The 15,009-nt window shown below is 39.2% G+C and overlaps 1 protein-coding gene across 14 annotated transcripts in view; it reads left to right on the top strand.

Moving 5' to 3' along the window:
- RIMBP2 (RIMS binding protein 2) overlaps positions 1 to 15,009 on the top strand; it is a 573,825-nt gene that overhangs the window by 395,659 nt on the left and 163,157 nt on the right. For all 14 annotated transcript variants that reach the window (XR_005776163.1, XM_040416249.1, XM_040416247.1 and 11 more), the window contains 3 exons: positions 12,528 to 12,679; positions 12,791 to 12,867; positions 14,525 to 14,634. Coding sequence is in view for 13 of the 14 variants with exons in the window: in XM_040416249.1 (XP_040272183.1) it covers positions 12,528 to 12,679; positions 12,791 to 12,867; positions 14,525 to 14,634 (339 nt within the window). In the remaining variant the exon portion in view is untranslated. The remainder of the gene's footprint in view (positions 1 to 12,527; positions 12,680 to 12,790; positions 12,868 to 14,524; positions 14,635 to 15,009) is intronic.

Genomic DNA, 15,009 nt, shown 5'->3' with positions numbered 1-15,009 from the left:
CTGAAATCCAGAAAGCTGCAGTGTAGTTTGCTGAGACAGGTTTGTTTAGATTCTGTTCTGGGTTTCTGCTGTTTTAAAGAGCCCCAGGGCTAATGTCTGTGATTGACCATAATGCCGATCGCAGACAGATGCCATGGTCTTTTGTAACCACAGTATCTGAGGTGGCTTTCCCCAAGAGTGCTGCACCAAATATAGTGGCCCGCAATGGCAGTTTGCAGATGTGGACCCATTCACTTTAATGGGTCTGCGATCCGCAAGATACTCTGTATCTTGCAGATTGCAGAACCATTCAAGTCAATGGGATGTTTTCTGTCCGCAATAAGGGAACGGGGCAAACACACTTGTGTGCATGAGCCCTTAGGGCTCATGCACACAAACTTTTTTTTTTTCCGTTCCATATACGGGCCGTGTTTGGATTCCGTATACGGTCTGTATACAGAACCATTCATTTCAATGGGTCCGCAAAAGATGCGGACAGCACTCTGTGTGCTGTCCGCATCCGTTGCTCTGTTCCGTGGCCCCGCAAAAATTATGAGGCATGTCCTATTCTTGTCCGTTTTGCGGACAAGAATAGGCATTTCTATAATGGGCCTCCTGTTCAGTTACGCGAATTGCCGAAGGCACACGGGCGGCATCCGTTTTTTGCGGATCTCGGACCGCAAAAAACGGCACAGTCGTGTGCATGAGCCCTTAGACTGCAAATGTTAATTCACAGCAGTCTATAGAAAAAGCAATCTAAAGATCGTTTGTTCAGATCCCTTCGGAGGGCTTTTAAAAAAATAAGGAGAGCATTTTAAAATTTTTAAATTAAAATCATCCCTCTTTCTCCAAAATAAAGATAAAAATAAATATAAAGTAAAAATATAAATTATCTTTGGCACAGCCACTTTAAAAAAAGCTATCACTATTAAAAGATGTATCCCATAGGGTGGACGGTATAACTGAAAAAAAAATGGCCAATTTGACTTTTGTTTCATTGCTTCATTAAAAAAAAGGATAAAAAGTGATCAAAAACCCACTCACCCACACACTCCAAAGTGGTATAAATAATAAAACTATAGATCACAACGCAAAAAATGAGCCCTCAGTCATCAACGTAGACATAATTCTAAAACAGAAATGGGGATCCGAATATGGAGATGCAAATAAAAGAATATATTTTTTTGAAATTATCTTTTTCAGTATTAAAATAATTTGCAAATGTGGTATCACTGTAATTACACTGTGGCAGATTTATTTATTTATTTTTTACATTACACCCCATCTGGATTTTACATTTTTACACCACATCAAATTCAAAAGTAGGTGGTGCCAATAGAAAATACTGTTTGTCCCGCAAAAAAACCCAAGCCCTCATACAGCTATTTGAATGGAAAATTATAAAAGTTATGGCTCCGGGAAGGCCAAAAGTAAAAATTTGAAAATGGCCTGGTCCTGAAGGGGTTGTCCTTCCATATATATTCATGACCTATCATCAAGATAGGTCATCAATATCTGATAGGCAGGGGTCCGATACGCGGCACCCCGCCGATCAGCTTTATGAAGAGGAGGCGGTGCTTCCTGGTCATTACACTATGCGTTGTCTCCTCTGGAGCAGAGACGTGATATAATTACAAGCACTGGCTTCAGTCACCTGAATGGAGTGAGTACTTCTATTACACTGCGCTTGTGAGACGACAAGCAGTGTAATGAAGAGGAAGTAGCACTCACATGGAGCACTGCCTCCTCTTCATCCAGCTGATTGGCGAGGATGCCGGTTGTCAGGCCCCCACCGATCAGATACTGATGACCTATCCTGAGAATATGTCATCAATAGATCTGGACGGTCCCTTTAACCCTTTCAGGACCAAGCGATTTTTAGCAAATCTGACATGTGTCACTTTATGTGGTAATAATTTTAAAACGATTTTACTTATCCGGGCCATTCTGAGATTGTTTTCTCGTCACATATTGTACTTCATGACAGTGGTAAAATTGAGTCAAAATATAAAATTTTTATAAATAAAAAAAAATAGCAAATTTATCTAAAGTTTTTTAAAATGTGCAAATTTGCTAATTTCAATTTCTCTACTTTTATAATAGATACTAATAATTCCAAAAATAGTTATTACTTTACATTCCCCATATGTCTACTTCATGTTTGGATCATTTTGTGAATGCCATTTTATTTTTTAGGGAAGTTAGAAGGCTTAGAAGTTTAGAAGCAAATCTTGAAATTTTTCTGAAAATTTCCAAAACCCACATTTTAACCCCTTAAGGACTTAGGACGTACCGGCATGTTTCCCGAGTCCTTAAGGACCCATGACGTACCGGTACTTTTATGTGTATTTCCGATCACCGCTGCCCGGCGGGCGGTGATCGGAACCCGGTGTCTGCTCAAATCATTGAGCAGGCACCTTGGCTAAATGCGCGGGGGGTCCTGTGACCCCCCCGTGTCGGCGATCACCGCAAACCGCAGGTCAATTCAGACCTGCAGTTTGCGGCTTTACCTGCGGTTTGCGGCGACGTGTGGCGGTGCCATCGGGTCCCCATGCGGCTGTAGGGGGGGCCCGATGGCATGGAAGGCAGCGCGATGCCTAAGGAAGGCATCGCGCTGCCTTCCGGTGACATGCCTGTGAGATCCAGCCCCCTGGATCTCACAGGCCGGAAGCTGTATGAGTAATAGACACAGTATTACTCATACAGCCAATGCATTCCAATACAGATGCATTGGAATGCATTGTAAAGGATTAGACCCCCAAAAGTTCAAGTCCCAAAGTGGGACAAAAAATAAAGTGAAAAAGAAAGTTGAAAAAATAAAGTTTTCCCCCCAAAAAAATAAAAGTTTCAAGTAAAAATAAACAAAAACGTCATTTTTCCCAAATAAAGTAAAAAGAAATTGGTAAAAAATAGAGGGGAAAAAAAGTATACATATTAGGTATCGCCGCGTCCGTATCGACCGGCTCTATAAACATATCACATGACCTAACCCCTCATATGAACACTGTAAAAAATAAAAACTGTGCTAAATAAACCATTTTTTTGTCACCTTACATCACAAAAAGTACAACAGCAAGCGATCAAAAAGACGTTTGCCCACCAAAATAGTACCAATCTAACTGTCACCTCATCCCGCAAAAAATTAGCCCCTACCTGAGACAATCGCCCAAAAAATAAAAAAACTATGGCTCAGAATATGGAGACACTAAAACATTAAACATTTAAAAAAGCTGTTATTGTGTAAAACTTACATAAATAAAAAAAAAGTATACATATTAGGTATCGCCGCGTCCGTATCGACCGGCTCTATAAAAATATCAGATGACCTAACCCCTCAGATGAACACCGTAAAAAATTTAAAATAAAAACTGTGCTAAATAAACCATTTTTTGTCACCTTACATCACAAAAAGTGTAATAGCAAGCAATAAAAAAGTCACACGCACCCAAAATAGTGCCAATAAAACCGTCATCTCATCCTGAAAAAATCATACCCTACCCAAGGTAATCGCCCAAAAACTGAAAAAATTATGGCTCTCAGACTATTGAAACACTAAAACATGATTTTTTTTGTTTGCTTCAAAAAAGAAATCATTGTGTAAAACTTACATACATTAAAAAAAAGTATACATATTAGGTATCGCTGCATCCGTGACAACCTGATCTATAAAAATATCACATGATCTAACCTGTCAGATGAATGTTGTAAATAACAAAAAATAAAAACTGTGCCAAAACAGCTAATTCTTGTTATCTTGCCTCACAAAAAGTGTCATATAGAGCAACCAAAAATCATATGTACCCTAAACTAGTTTCTAAAATGGGGCCACTTTTTTGGAGTTTCTACTCTGTGAGTGCATCAGGGGGGCTTCAAATGGGACATGGTGTCAAAAAAAACAGTCCAGCAAAATCTGCCTTCCAAAAACCGTATGGCATTCCTTTCCTTCTGCGCCCTGCCGTGTGCCTGTACAGCTGTTTACGACCACATATGGGGTGTTTCTGTAAACTACAGAATCAGGGCCATAAACATTGAGTTTTGTTTGGCTGTTAACCCTTGCTTTGTTAATGGGAAAAATGGATTAAAATGGAAAATTTGCCCAAAAATTGAAATTCTGAAATTTAATCTCCATTTGCCAATAACTCTTGTGGAACACCTAAAGGGTTAACGACGTTTGTAAAATCTGTTTTGAATACCTTGAGGGGTGTAGTTTCTTAGATGGGGTCACTTTTATGGAGTTTCTACTCTAGGGGTGCATCAGGGGGGCTTCAAATGGGACATGGTGTCAAATAAAAACAGTCCAGCAAAACCAGCCTTCCAAAAACCGTATGGCATTCCTTTCCTTCTGTGCCCTGCCGTGTGCCCGTACAGCGGTTTACGACCACATATGGGGTGTTTCTGTAAACTACAGAATAAGGACCATAAATATTGAGTTTGGTTTGGCTGTTAACCCTTGCTTTGTAACTGGAAAAAAATTATTAAAATGGAAAATCTGCCCAAAAAGTTTAATTTTGAAATTGTATCTCTATATTCCATTAATTCTTGTGGAACACCTAAAGGGTTAACAAAGTTTGTAAAATCAGTTTTGAATACCTTGAGCGGTGTAGTTTATAGAATGGGGTCATTTTTGGGTGGTTTCTAATATGTAAGCCTCGCAAAGTGACTTCAGACCTGAACTGGTCCCTAAAAATTGGGTTTTTGAAAATTTCTGAAAAATTTCAAGATTTGCTTCTAAATTTCTAAGCCTTGTAACATCCCCAAAAAATAAAATATCATTCCCAAAATGATCCAAACATGAAGTAGACATATGGGGAATGTAAAGTAATAACTATTTTTGGAGGTATTACTATGTATTATAGAAGTAGAGAAATAGAAATTTGGAAATTTGCAATTTTTTTTACAAATTTTTGGTAAATTTGGTATTTTTTTATAAATAAAAATAAATTTTTTTGACTTTATTTTACCAGTGTCATGAAGTACAATATGTGACGAAAAAACTATCGCAGAATGGCCTGGATAAGTCAATGCATTTTAAAGTTATCACCACTTAATGTGACACTGGTCAGATTTGCACAAAATGGCCGGGTCTTTAAGGTGAAATAGGGCTGAGTCCTTAAGGGGTTAAGAACCAGTTCAGGTCTGACGTCACTTTGTGAGGCTTACATAATAGAAACCACCCAGAAAGACCCCATTTTAGAAATTACAAACCCTTCAAGGCATTCAAAACTGATTTTACAAACTTTGTTAACCATTTAGATTCTCCACAAGAATTAAAGGAAAATGGAGATGAAATTTTAGAATTTCACTTTTTTGGCAGATTTTCCATTTTAATCCATTTTTTCCAGTAACAAAGCAAGAGATAACAGCCAAACAAAACTCAATATTTATTGCAATGATTCTGTAGTTTACAGAAACACCCCACATGTGGTCGTAAACTGCTGTACGGGCACACGGCAGGGTTCAGTAGGAAAGAAACGCCATATGGTTTTTGGAAGGCAGATTTCACTGGGATAATTTTAAGTTGCCATGTCACATTTGAAGACCCCCTGATGCACCCCTAGAGTAGAAACCCCCCAAAAATTACCACATTTTGTAAACTATGTGATAAGGTGGCAGTTTTGTAGGTACTATTTTAGGGTAAATATAATTTTTGGTTGCTCTATATTACACTTTGTGAGGCAAGGTAACAAAAAATAGCTGTTTTGGCACCGTTTTTATTTTTTGTTATTTACAATGTTCATCTGACAGGTTAGATCATGTGGTATTTTCATAGAGAAGGTTGTTACGGATGCGACAATACCAAATAAGACTACTTTTGTTGGTTGATTGTTTCAGTTTTACATAATAAAGCATTTAAAAAAAATAATAATTTAATGGTGTCTCTATATTCTGAAAGCCATAGTTTTTTTTGTTCTTTGGGCGACAGTCTTATATAAGGGCTCATTTTGGCGGGATTAGATGACGGTTTGATTGGCACTATTTTAGGGTACATATGAATTTTTTAACACTTGGTATTGCACTTTTTGTGATGTAAGATGACAAATAATGGCTTTTTTTTTACACACTTATTATTTTTTATTTTTCGGTGTTCATCTGAGGGATTAGGTCATATGATATTTTTATACAGCAGGTTCTTACGGACGCGGCGATACCTAATATGTCTACTTTTTTATTTATTTAAGTTTTACACAATAACAGCATATTTGGATAAAAAATAAATCATGTTTTAGTGTCTCCATATTTTGAGAGCCATAGTTTTTTTTATTTTTTGCGCGATTGTCTTGGGTAGGATCTCATTTTTTGCATGATGAGATGTCGGTTTGATTGGTATGATTTTGGGGTGCGTATGACTTTATGATCGCTTGCTATTACACTTTTTGTGATGTAAGGTGACAAAAAATTGCTTTTTTTACACCGTTTTTTTTTATGGTGTTCACCTGAGCGGTTAGGTCATGTGGTATTTTTATAGAGCAGGTTGTTACGGACACTACTATACCTAATATATCAACTTTTTTGTTTGTTTGTACATTTAACACAATAAAAGCATTTTTGAAACAAAAAAAAAATCATGTTTTAGTGTCTCCATAGTCTGAGATCCATAGTTTTTTTTATTTTTTGGGCGATTATCTTAGGTAGGTGCTCATTTTTTGCGGGGTGAGGTGACAGTTAGATTGGTATGATTTTGGGGGGCATACACCTTTTTGATCGCTTGGTGTTTTACTTTTAGAGATGTAAGGTGACAAAAAAATGTGTGATATTTTTATAGAGCTAGTCGATACGGACGCGGCGATACCATAATTTTTTTTTACTTTATTTTGGGAAATGGACACTTTTTTCATTTTTATTTTATATATAAAAGCTATAAGAATTTTTTTTATTTATTTTTAAACTTTTTTTTAACTTTTTGTAAAAAAATTTTTTACCCAGACCTACTTGGTTCTTGAAGATCCAGTGGATCTGATGGTTTACAATACACTTCAGTACACTGTATAGTGTTCTGCAGTGCATTATCACTCACAGTAAGCCTTTAGCAGGAGCCTGATCAGCTATACCAAGGCAAGCCGGATCCCTGTGAAGGTTGCCATGGTAACCATCGGGACGCTGCCACAGCAGCGCAGCACCTGAAGGGGGGGGGAGCTCCCTCCCTCTGTTAACCCATCAAGCATCGGCCGCTGCTACAGCACAGCAGCAGCCCGATGGGAGAGGGAGGGAGCTCCCTCCATCTCTTAACCCCTTCCATACAGCAGTCCCTATGGTAACAAGCAGAATGTGAGCTGTATATTATAACTGACACTCTGCTAACCGCTCGGCCATCCTGAAACAGATCGGTGCGGAAGGGGGATCAACAGCGCGGCCGCCGGTCATTCTGAAATTAGGGGGGCACAATGAGGGCTGGAGCCCACGGGGGGGGGGGGGGGTGATATTATATATACATACATTTTAAAAGGTTCTGATCCCCACAGTCACGGACTGTGGCTTTGCTGCAGTTGCTTACTTAATGCCCTGTCAATCTAGAAATGTCTGCTCTGTATATGTTATATTTCGCTCTACCAGGTGTTCTTTCCACAGGCCACTTGTAGGTTCAGGTATACCATTCCTATAAATTAGGGGTAGGAAACCTCTGGTACTCCACCTGTTACAAAACAGCAACTCCAAGCATACTCCATTCATTCACACGGTAGTTTTGAGAACTTCTGAGCTAGAGTGCATACTGGGAGTTGTAGCTCACCTGACCCCTGCTATAGATAATTCTAGTCAGCGTCGGACTGGGATGCTTAGGGCCCACAAGTAAAATTTATTCTGGGGCCTGTTTTAAAGCCACATGCAAATATTAACTGCTCGCACATGGTTAATTATGGGGGCCCCTGCAGTGGCTTTGAGAAGGCAGGTCTATGATGAAAGAGGATACTTGATGGCATGCCTCTGTACCTACAAGTCATCTCAGCCATGCTAAACTTGCTAAAAACTCCCTCACTTTGCTGGTACTGTACAATGTTGCCAATTTTCCACACAAAAATGTGCAAAGGCAAATCCAGTCACAGGTAACAGGGATTTCAGGGAGGTTTACTAGCATTGTTGTGGTATTGTACTTGCTATGCAACTGCCTTCGACTCGAATCTGGGTTAGATGATTGCTTTACTCAGTCTGGTTAATTTAGAGAGGGGTTTTTGATCAGTTAACTTTCCTTGAAATTCATGTTTTCTGATCTTTCGTGGCTGGGTGTAGCGTTAGTGCACTGTGTGATCTGTAGTCCTTCTGATTTTCATTGCTGCCATCCTTGTCTGGTTACTGAATTGAGTTTCTAATTTGTCTCTGGCTGTATTACTGGATTTATATTACAGATCAGGGTCAGTTTCTGTCAGTGTCATTTATTTCTGTTCACCATCATTCATCTGCTCGTAAACCTATATATCATCACCATCTTCCATCTGATCAATTGCTATTTGCTGGACTACCATCTCCATCATCCTTTTTGCTATCGTCATTCAATTTCTGCTATCTATAAGTGAGCTTACTTCTGTGTACTTGTCTGCCAGTGTTGATACATGCTTCATGATTTTATTCTTGCAGCCATCTAGTTGTTATCCTTTTCAGGACTACTGTAAGTCCTGAGGGTATCTGAGGCCAGGGAAACACAGTTAGTACCCAGGAAAGGCAGCTGCTATAGGTGAAGTCCGGTTCTGCTGTCTTGGGAACAATCGGCATCACTCCAATAACTTAGAAAAGTGTTAGTGTCTATGAATATTAACAACAGTCATGTCTGGCAATAGGGTTGGGAATTCAATAAACTGTAGTGAATTTAAAACTTAAATTTTAATGTTTTATTTTTTTTGCAATTTGTTCATTCTCATCCCACTAAATTTATCGTCATTTTTTCAGATGACAATTACCTGACCAATCCAGAAACAATAAAATCTTCCCATACTGTGGCTCAAATGTAATGGGGTTGACCAGAATTATAAAGCAGCTCTACATCTGTCCATGAACCCTATCATCACTCTAGTGTAGTCTTCCCAGTGCAAAACTTGTGTGCAAAGTTGTGTTTGTCATAGTCGCCAAAAAAACATAATATTCCAGTCTTCTCCAAAGTTTGTGTTCATCTACAAAAATATTTTGAATATAATTGAGAAAGACATGGGCCTGGCTCACAATCTCAATTCTAGCTCATCCCAACAGTGTTTGAAGGGGTTGAGGTCAGGCATATGTGCGGCCTGTCCAGTTCTTGCACAACCAACTCACCTAACCATGCTTTGATTTATGCACTGTGTCACAGTCATGCTGGAACAGAAAAAGGTCTTCTCTAAAATATTCAGTCAAAGTTGAAAGCATACAGTTATCTAAAATGTCTTGGTATGCTGAGGCATTAAGATCTTTCTTTCACCAAACTTTTTAGTGCATGGATGCAGGTAACATTCTCCTGGCATTTTGCCTAACCCACACTTGTCTATCTGACTTGCAGATGGAGAAGGGTGATTCCACAGCTCCCGAGTCCAGTGGTGACATGCTTTACACCACTCCATCTGATGCTTGGCATTGTGCTTGGTAAAGCTTGCATGCAGCTGTTGGCCATGGAAACCCTTGCCATGAAGCTCCTGGCCCACAGTTTTTATGCTGATGTTAATGCCACAGGAGATATTAAGCTCTGAAGTTATTAAGTCAGCAGAGCATTGGTGACTTTGAATGCACCTCATCACTCAGCGACCAACAACACTCAAAGTTGATGATGTAATATCTGAGGGAAGAAATTTCATAAACTGACATGTTAGTAGAAGTAGATCAGCATATAAACAAAATACAGGCAGATGTGACGCGTTTCGGCTAAACAGCCTGATGCGTCATATCTGATTGTATTTTGTTTATGGCAATAGAGTGAAGATTTGTTAGCATCAAAAAGTGAGTGCTGATCCACTTCTTCTACTTGGATGTATGGGCCTGCAACCCAGGGTATGAGCAACACCTTCCAGAGTGCCGACTGATTACTACTGTTCATATATTGTATCTATTTCTTTACATGTATTTTTGACATCTATGGACTCTGTGGGCCAATATCTGGTATTATTTGATATAATAGCGCTGTTATGTCTCTCTCGCTCTCTCTGTGTGTGTGTGTATATATATATATATATATATATATATATATTGGGGATTTGCTCTGGTAGACAGGCTTGCGGACGCTGTATAGAGGCAACGACAACGTTTTTAACTTAAACAGTTCAGTGTTTATTCACACATAAGGATAAGCAAAACAAAAAGTCAGTTTCAAGGAAAACAGTCACCTTGAGTCTGGTGTTTGTTCACACCATGCAGCAATGCAGAAGTCCTTGGACTCACGCCAACAAGGTAGCAGGCCTTTACACAAGCCCAAACTCCCAGGTCCCAACACAGAGACTCACAGAGCTTCACTGTCAGAGAGGAGTAAAGTCCCACCACCTGACAGTGCTGCCTGCGTTTTATAGCCCAAATCAAGACCCGGCCTGGAACGTGGGGAACAGCCACCCACCCTGCACTTTGGCTGCTCCCAGAAAGAGCCGGCCTGGATCGGCTTTACAGCCATACTAAATAGCAAAACCATGTCAGCCAGCACTAGCTGCCGCTGACATATGAAATTACCGGCTCTTACCTCACCCAGGCCAGGAATCTCGGTGACACATACCTTCCGTCAATGACGGACCCTTGCGCCTTCCTACTATATATATATATATATATATATATATATATATATATATAAAGAAAAAATGGCGGCACTGATAAGCCAACAATGAAGTAGATGCTATGTCCAGGGGTATAGCTCCTTACCCAATGTAGTAGTCAAAGAAACGGACAGCACTCCCAGTAGAGAATAAGTGTGGTTTATTCACCCATGTGGTACAGTGAGGCAACGTTTCAGTTCATACATAGAGCCTTTCTCAAGCTTGAGAAAGGCTCTATGCATGAGCTGAAACGTTGCCTCACTGTACCACATGGGTGAATAAACCACAGCTTATTCTCTACTGGGAGTGCTGTCAGTTTCTTTCACTATATATATATATATATATATATATATATTCCCCATCAGTCTGTACTGTTTTAAAAAGTGAATTTGACGATTTGAGAATAAATAGGCTTAACAGGCTTAGTGCTAAAAAAAAAAATATTTAATAAGTGTGATTAAATATAAGTTAAAACAGACACATCACATACAGAGTAGTAAAAGTAAATAATCATCACTGGCAACCATATACAATATGGGAGGGACTCCAAGGTGCCATGTCATAGCACATGGATGACACCTCAGGGATTTACAAGAAAGAAATAGTGTTACCTGGATGAAGTTCCTCAATGGACAGGGCAACTGGTCAGGGTTATGGGAAAGCTGAGAGGAGCAAAGTACAGTGATATTCTTAATGAAAACCTGATCCAGAGTGCTCTGGACCTCAGGCTGGGCTGAAGGTTCACCTTCCAGCAAGACAATGACCCTAAGCATACAGCAGGTAACACAGGATTGGCTTAGGGACAAATCTGTGAAATTTGTTACCTTACCACTTTGACATTACTTATGCTGAGAGAGGGGTTGAATATAGTCCTAGCAGACACCAGAGTGTCATGTGCAACTTTTCAGGGCAATTGGGGCACTTTCGATTCAGACGAATCTGATGACCCATTTGTTGGAGTGAGCCCAAAACGAATTTCAAGAAATTTGCTCATCTAACATAGTAACATAGTATATAAGGCCGAAAAAAGACATTTGTCCATCCAGTTCGGCCTGTCATCCTGCAAGTTGATCCAGAGGGCGGCAAAAAAATTCCTTCCCGACTCCAATCAGGCAATCAGAATAACTCCCTGGATCAGCGACCCCTCTCTAGTCACTATAGCCTGTAATATTATTACACTCCAGAAATACATCCAGGCCCCTCTTGAATTCCTTTATTGTACTCACCATCACCACCTCCTCAGGCAGAGAGTTCCATAGTCTCACTGCTCTTACCGTAAAGAATCCTCTTCTATGTTTGTGTACAAACCTTCTTTCCTCCGGACGCAGAGCATGTCCCCTCGTCACAGTCCTGGGGATAAATAGATGATGGGATAGATCTCTGTACTGACCCCTGATATATTTATACATAGTAATTAGATCTCCCCTCAGTCGTCTTTTTTCTAACGTGAATAACCCTAATTTTGATAATCTTTCAGGGTACTGTAGTTGCCCCATTCCAGTTATTACTTTAGTTGCCCTCCTCTGGACCCTCTCCAGCTCTACTATGTCTGCCTTGTTCACAGGAGCCCAGAACTGTACACAGTACTCTATGTGTGGTCTGACTAGCGATTTGTAAAGTGGTAGGACTATGTTCTCATCACGGGCATCTATGCCCCTTTTGATGCAACCCATTATCTTATTGGCTTTGGCAGCAGCTGCCTGACACTGTTTTTTGCAGCTTAGTTTGCTGTTTATTAAAATTCCTAGATGAAGGAGCTTTCTTATAGTTGTTACATGCTATTTTGTTGTTTGGGCTCAACCTTTCTTTACAAAAACTGGCACCTAATACTTATGTGGTAAAATACAATTTTTTATGCAGGTCATGAAAGTCCCACTGGTAGCAGGTCCTTGATTTCTGAGTTTATTCGCCCACTTCAAATTACAGGGGACAAGCCAGAACTGCTGTCCGTTAAACCCACTTTTCTCTCACGATCCCGGTCTGGCAGCCCAAGGCACAGGTTTGAATCAGACGTAAGTCTACTCTGTTGGTCAAAGATATTAATGATGAATTGTCAGTTATTTATTTTATCATCTACAGAACAAACTCTACAATAATGCTTCTTTGTGTCATTTTTTTTTCAGATGGATAATGAACAGAATACGAATACCTCAAAGCAAAGATACTCTGGGAAAGTCCACCTTTGTATTGCACGCTATAGGTAATGACCCCAGTTCCAACCTGTAAATATATATAGGCTCATCTACTATGCTGTATATTATTTTAGACACTGCAATAACGCAAAGGATGATGCAAGCCGAATTTTCAGAAAATTATACAAAATTATCTTTATTATCAATGATTGGAATTACAAAAGTAATTGCAAATTTGTGGTGCACAGATATTGCAATTAAAATATGGTATTTGTGCAGCTCTAATGAGAATATAAAGCTGCAAAATGAACAAGTAGCTTTCTAACTAGGGCTAACAATAGAACCCTGGTAGAAAATCTGAGCCGTTTTAGGCCGCCTTCACACATTCAGATTCCATTAGTGAAGTGCAAATTCACTACAAATCCAATAATGATAAGTTAATAGTTAATAATTCCAGATCACAAGTTACAAACATGTAACAATTAAAATAGACCATTTTCCTAAACTCTAAAATTGCCCTTCTGGTGTAAGGGTTCTAGAGATTTCTGAAAGAATTCCCATATGATGCAAGTAATAGAGTAATACTCAGTTCTTACCACATATGAGTTTGCCATTGGTAACACGACAAATATATTTTTAGTTCCAAAAAAATTTAATTTTTGGAAATATATTCTGCCAAGAATGATGTCTATTCACTTGCATGGCACAATGTATAATGAATTCTGACGGGAGTTGTAGTTTTGCAACAGCTGGAGGGCCGCAGGTTGGGCATCCCTGCTCTAGAACATTATGACCTACACTAGTATGTTTAGCTGATCCAATACATGAGCCTTTCATTCTTGTATTTTAGTAATATAATTTATAAATGAATCTCCATCTTTTTAGCTGGAGTGTTGCCCCCCGTCACTCCCGTGCTTCTAGTTAGTTGAGGTAGCTCTATCTTCTTCTAATATTACAACTTTTCCTTCAGGTCTGCAAGAACCAAAGTAGTGTTGCAGAAGACATGGTTAGACACCTTGCTTTGCCGTTCTAGCTCACAAACTATTGTATTTGTGCCATACTTTGAGTGCCAAAGAAGTGGGATCAAGGGTTTACAGTGATTAACTCACCTCGAGACTGAGTTTTAAAAAAACTGAAAGAATATTAACTGTACTGACCAAAATGGTCACTGTGTGCCCAAAGTCATTGCTTCATGTGGGCTGTTGCTTCTTCTTATGGTGTCAGAAAAAAGATATGGTGAAACACGGTCTCGCCACACATTTGCCATTTTGGTTTAGTACAGTTGATTACAAATATATTTCAGTTCCACTATACTGTAGTGCAGTTTGGGTAATAATCCCTCTTGTATTATTTTGTAAGCTTTACAATGCTTGGCTAGCCACCTTGTGGTAGTACTAGCTTTGGGTGTCTATATACATACATGTGACCAGATGGCTACTGCTTTTCTCTTAGGTGTGTCCTATTTTAACCTCCATCTATTTCTCCTATTTTTATATGTAGCATTTCAATAAAGTTATCTGTATGAGATGAGATTCGATCTGCGTGGTTCCTTTTTTGTAGGTGTTGTAGTGTAAGTGGTCACACTCAACTTCCCGTTAACCATTTAAGGTTCATTTTGAATAGGTTTAGTTATTGGAGATGGAATATGGAAATACAGTATATTAGCTAAAGATAGTTTGGTAATGTAATATAACTTCTCTATTTCACACTTTCATTTTGTCTCAGTTATAATCCATTTGATGGACCAAATGAAAACCCAGAGGCAGAACTTCCACTGGTGGCAGGAAAATACCTCTATGTTTATGGAGATATGGATGAGGATGGGTTCTATGAAGGTATTTCAGTATTTCGATTTTACACTTCATATGCAGTCAAGGACAGCTGAATAACTGCTTGTGTCATTTTTATTTTCCTTATGAAATTAATTTACTTAAAAAGGACCTGTAAGCTCTCTTGAATTGTCTGTTTTTGTAACTACTTGCTAGACATTATGAATTAATTACTAGTGGTTTGCAATAAATTCCGAAATGTTACTAGTTGGAGGTATGTCCCTGCACAGTCTGGCACTGGCAGCGCTGATTGGGTAATGTCATTCTGTGCAGGTACGCATCCCCAACTGGTAACACGCATCTGGACCTTCATTGCAAACTGACAGCAATTAATTCATAGCTCCATGCAGATATTGTTCTCGGTCAGATTTGAACATGACG

Source organism: Bufo bufo, chromosome 2 (genome assembly GCF_905171765.1).
Source record: "Bufo bufo chromosome 2, aBufBuf1.1, whole genome shotgun sequence".
Lineage (NCBI taxonomy): Eukaryota > Metazoa > Chordata > Amphibia > Anura > Bufonidae > Bufo > Bufo bufo.
Note: the sequence above shows the minus strand (reverse complement) of the source record. Positions and strands in the feature narration are given on the sequence as shown.